The sequence below is a fragment of the Hemiscyllium ocellatum genome, chromosome 28 (assembly GCF_020745735.1).
Source record: "Hemiscyllium ocellatum isolate sHemOce1 chromosome 28, sHemOce1.pat.X.cur, whole genome shotgun sequence".
Taxonomy (NCBI): domain Eukaryota; kingdom Metazoa; phylum Chordata; class Chondrichthyes; order Orectolobiformes; family Hemiscylliidae; genus Hemiscyllium; species Hemiscyllium ocellatum.
Window position 1 is genome coordinate 13,119,404 of NC_083428.1, and position 5,600 is coordinate 13,125,003.

General features: G+C 40.8%; 1 protein-coding gene across 1 annotated transcript; it reads left to right on the plus strand.

Annotated features, from left to right (window-relative positions):
• The first annotated feature begins 271 nt into the window (after positions 1–271).
• LOC132828917 (C2 calcium-dependent domain-containing protein 4C-like) lies at positions 272–4,611 on the plus strand. The gene is made up of 2 exons (XM_060846119.1): positions 272–376; positions 922–4,611. The coding sequence occupies exon 2, from the start codon at positions 952–954 to the stop codon at positions 2,287–2,289; it is 1,338 nt and encodes a 445-aa protein (XP_060702102.1). The 5' UTR covers positions 272–376; positions 922–951; the 3' UTR covers positions 2,290–4,611.
• Positions 4,612–5,600: the final 989 nt, after the last annotated feature.

Genomic DNA, 5,600 nt, shown 5'->3' on the forward strand with positions numbered 1-5,600 from the left:
TAGGGATCCGAACGACGATTGTCTGTCTTTACTGAGAGGATGGTCGAGGAGCTGAGGTGACTGCCCATCATTCACACAGCGAGCGCACAATTGGCAAGAACAGAAACAATCTTAAGGTTCGTGCAGTGACACGACTCCCGGCTCAGAGCAGCGACTGGTTACCAACACCATCAGGTGAAACCTGGCTCCCAGAGCGACAGTTTCCACACCGATTGGCCCAGGCAGTTCCCTCGCTTCCTGAGTGACAGCTCGGGCACATTAAAAGCGATGCAGCCAGAGAGAGGGAGTCGGTGTGCCACATTTGTTGAGTTTGCGGGAGTTACAGCAACTGCATTGGAGCAGATCGACCTCACAACAAATAAAACGCCATCAACGTGTAAGTGATCGACTGCATTAAAGAAATCAAAGTGCTTTCTCATTTCCAAAGTAGTTTATTTTCCCTCGCTCTCTGCTGGAGATTTGCAAACTTCAATTGTGTATTTTTTTTAAGTTAATATACCGATCGAAGTGACGGAAAACTGCCTCATGCATAAGGAAGGTCAAAGCCTTTGGCTGCAACAAACATTAGGTTTTTTGTTGTAAAAAGAACGATAAAATATTTAGGGCAGAATATTGTTGCTATGGCGGGGGGAGGGGGTGCTGTGAGGCTAGTTTATTATGGTTGGAAAGAAGTCCATTAAGACTTTATTTTAAAAGTTAAATCAATTTCGACCTGGTTACAGGTCTCAGCTCCGTGTCGACGATTTAAGAAATAAATAAAATGCGTCGAAATTGACACAAAATTGGAATTTTATTCTGAAGCGATACGTCTCTCATTGATTTCTTCCTAATTAAAATCGAACGGATTGGGCTTGTTGCATCGCGCTGTGTAATTGTACACCTTTAAAGTTGGTATTTTTTAAAAATATGTATCCCTTGCAGATCGGGACTGGCGTTTCTCTTTAGGATAGAATGTGGTTTTTCGATAAAATCCGAGGCTCCGTGGAAAACAACTTGAGCCGTGAGGCCAGCGGCAGGGACCCCAAGCAGGGCAAAGGCTCCCTCTTCAGTAACGTGCTGACTCCCGATAAGATTCCCGACTTCTTCATCCCTCCCAAGTTTCCCAACAGCTCGGCCGAGGGGCCGGCCGCTGATGGCGCCGAGCCCCGGCAGAAGAAGACCAACCTGAAACCTTCCTCGTCCGAGCAGATCCTCATCAGCAGCAAGCCGCAGGGCAGCCCCCGCCTGAGGGGCCGAACGTCCGCGGACTCCAGCAGCCACCTGCTCAAGGTGGCGAGCCGCCACATCATTCAGATTGAGAGCGCGGATGACACCAACTCTGACCAGAGTGAAGCCAGCTGCAACACCAATTATGACCCCCAGTCGCAGAGTGCCATGTCCCTCCCATATATGCCTTTGACCCAGACCTCCTATGGGTTTTCCACTTTGACTGAGAGCCCTCATACCAGGCGTAAGGAGTCACTCTTCCACGTGGACCCTGGAAGCCCCGTGACCTCACCCAACTCCCAGAGGAAGCGGTCAAGCAACCAGAAGGGTAATGGGGAAACCCAGCACCTGAATGCGCCAGAATTTAGCCTGTCGTTGGCCAGCCCCTGCAGGTACTTTGGTGGCGGGGACAGTGATACCGCCTCCTCTGCTGAGTCCTCTCCTTTCAATTCGCCTCTCCTGTCCCGCTCGGTCTCGGGTGCGTCCCTCCTCAAGATGTTCAGCCACGAAAACCTGGCCAAGCATTGCAAACCTCTGCAGTCCTTCACCCGAAACAGCTCCCTGTCCACGGATGATTGCAGCTCAACAGATGCCAGCCCCTGTGTCTCCAGGAGGGTCAGGTGCCCGACTCCTCCTGCCGGTGGCCCCTCAGCCTCGCGGGGTGTCCTTCCCCTGAGTTTGCTCCATTATCAAGACCGAGTGCTCAAGGAACACACCATCCGCCTTAACAAAGGAGGTGCTGTTAGGTTGTCTGCTGAATATGATTGCACTAATGCCCGTCTTCGAATCCGCATCATCACTGCTGAAGACCTTTATGACAAGACATTGGACAACAAAAGCATCAACTGCTGTGTGATTTTGTACCTGACTCCTGGCAAGATTCAGAAACAGCGGAGCACCATCATTAAGAACAGCAGAAATCCTATCTTCAATGAAGACTTCTTCTTTGATGGGCTCCCTCTGGATGAGTTCAAGAGGGCAGCTTTGAAGTTGAAAGTGGTAAACAAAGCATCCAGCCTCAAACGTGATGTTGTACTTGGTGAGAAAGAACTGAAATTGTCCTTATTACTGCCTTTCTTCTGATTATGAGCCACTTTACTGTGAATGTCTTGAGTCAGGTTCCCATGGATAAAAAGGTAATCTCTGTTAACTATGGCTCATTTTCTGTGAATTCAAAAGAAAAAACCTTTAGCCACGTGAAAATGTCATGAGAATTTATGGAATAAAGATAGGAGTTGTCATCCAACTCAGAATGGATCGAGTGAAGAGATTTTTTGAGACTTGGGTTAGGTCACCAGAGAAAATTCATATTTTTCTTTTAACCTTTTTAAAAGAGAGAGTCACTATTTGAGAAACTGATGATAAAGGATAGAATGCTTTTATGTTGTAGAATTTAAGTTGTGAGGAAAGAGGGTGGAAAATACCCTGAACTGTACAGATCCACCCCAAGTGTAGCACACTGAATTTGACTATAATTCTGCATGAGAGGATGAAAACCTGTTTCTCCACAAGCACTCTACAGCTTGTAATGTCCTTGCATTCCTGCTGTCCTTCCTGATTTCCAGGTGAAAAGCAAATGATTCCCAACCAGAGAGTCATGAGTTTGGATCCCAGGTGTCTCAGTTAGAAAACTTGCACAGTAGGCATTCATTTGTTTAATGCACTATAAAGGGAACCTATGGAACTGATTGAGAGTATCTCAATTGTTGGTGTTGTGTGATTTTTAACTTTGTCCACCCCAGTCCAACAATGGCATCTCCACATCAATTGCTGCCAGTGCAAGAGGCTAGATGGTTGACTACAGCTTTAAAGATGAAAGAGAGGAAAGAAAAGATGAAAGGCTGATTTAATTATCTTTGTAAAGCTTATATAATCAAGGTTTACATATTATGAAAGGTAAGTTGTAAAATGGAAACTTCTTTCAGTTTAGCTGACGAGAAATAGATTTAGTTTTTGTGAGGCATGTATTGTACTAGCTTATGTGATAATATGTGTTTCTAAATATATATTGTAAGAACATAATTAACAACAAAATGTTCTGTAAAATCATTTGAACAGTATTCACTGCTTCAAAGCATGGGGATGAGCAAAATTCTGGTTTCACATTCTCAGTGAATATCACTTCTTTCTGACTGATTTTTGTATGTTCCAAATATGGTATTGACTGTATAAAACTGCCTGATTATTATTGTATCTTAGCACTTGTTTTTGAACTTTATAAAGGTCAGCTTGTAACTTGTCTGCTGCAGCTTAGTTGTCTGTGTACAAATACAGAAAAACACAACTGGGAACATAAACACAGAAAGTGCTGCAGGAAATACTCAGCAACATCTGAAGAGAAGAACAGAGTTAACTTTTTGAGCTGGATTTTAATTTCTTCTGAAGAAATGTCAAATTGGACGCAATATTAACTTATCTCTCTCTCGCTCCAAGATGCTCGCAGACCCGGTGGCTTCCAACACTTCCACTGATTATTGCAAATTTCCAGCATCTACAGGCTTTACTTTTGCTTTTATTATGATCTTGTGAATGTGACTAATGAAAAACAATGGATAATTCTGTGACCGTGGTCTTGTTGAAGAAAATTGCATGGAAGATCCAGATTGTTATCCGTTTTTGTGATTGCACTAAACTACTCGTATCTCTTTATTAGTTCCAACTCTCAGTTAAGTAGAAATTTCATATTGTTTTGAAACTGGTACAAATTGACTAATTCTCTTTATCGGCCATTTTAAACTCACTAGCATTGCATAGTTAAATGGTTTGAAATAATAGCTTTTGGAAAGGGATGTATAAAGGAAACAAACCAAGATACTGGATCTACATTCACTTGTACTTCTTTTTAGTTGAATTGGTAAAAGAAGGAATGGAATTAATTATCAAAATTGTCCGGATCCTGTCAAAAATGATGCCTTTGGTATTTGAACATCACATTTAAATATTCTGAATAATCTGCCCAGTGTTGAAGTAAAGAAAAATCCAAACTGGGAAAAGCAATCCGTAAGACTATCCCAATGCAAGACATCATGAGATTGATTTTGATTCTGTGCCATTTTAAATCTAAATTTCATGGCTAAATTCGTATTAGCAAACAGTTTTCTGTGTCTCTTTAAGTTTGTTAAATGGCTTTCCATTCCTACTACAATTCCACCAGCTTAGATTTCAATGCAGTTAAAATAGAAAAATTGATCTGTTGGCAAAGTTGGAACGTGCTAGGAATATTATGGCCTATTTTAACTGGAAACAACTGGCCACTTTTTGAGTTGAATGACATCTTGAATTGTTGCAGACTTCACACGGAGTACAAGTTGTATTGTTGAGTAGTTGTCATACAAGTAAGTCTCTATAAATATATAATGATTTACGAGGAACTTCAGATTGTACATATTGAGTAAATTAAGTTAACCTAATTTATTATTTGATCCTTAATATTTATTAAGCAAATGAGAATTAATGTTTACATTTTATGCAAATTGTTGTAAAGATCTTACAGTTGTTCTGATTTGTCTCTTTTTTGCCATTTTAATTTTGATGCCACAAATAGTGTTAACAATGGCTTCATGAAGCAGTTCTCCAGTGGTTTGCACTGTTCAATCTGTCCTGGGTTTGTAATTTTAATTTAAAAGTGCAGATCTAGTGAGTAAATCAAGTCTGCACAATGTATTGAATCCCCTAATTAAAAATCATCTGTGGAACGAGTGCCTTTTTTTTGTTCTGATTCATTCTTGAAACATGTACACAAGGGAAATTATCAAAATCATGAATTGCAAATTTACTATGGATTGTTAGACTTCTTTTTCTTCTTCAAACAAGTACAGATTGATTGGTCGTCACCATGATTTCATATACATTCATTATATCAATTTTGGAGTTAATACTTATTTACATTTCTAATGAAGGACACGATAGAAGGTATCGATAGTCTAATCCGAGCTCCATTACTATATAAAGCATACGCAGTTTAGAATCCCTCATTGTTTCTGCAAACCAAAAGCATTTATTACTTTGCATGCCCTCAGGTGAATATCCCTACTCAGTTCTGATTTAACTAAAGTTCCTTAGCAGTGGGAACAAATTATAATTGATGGAGAAGTATTGAAAGCCGAAATGTGCAGTGGACTGAAACAATTATGAAATAACCTTTGGAAGTATCCAGCTTCCAGGGTATGGAGGCTTTTATTTCCAAGGGAGATTTTCAAGCAGCAAAGTGCTGAATCACATTTGGAGTGGCAGGAATTCTAAAGGAGAATGGAGTAACACAAATATGCTCAAGTAGGCACCATGGAATCTAGGAAACACATTACTTGATGTATCCAAACAATAAAATGCAGCAATCGATAGAACCAATAGATTTAATACAATGACAAAAATGTAGAGTAAGTCAGCACATAATC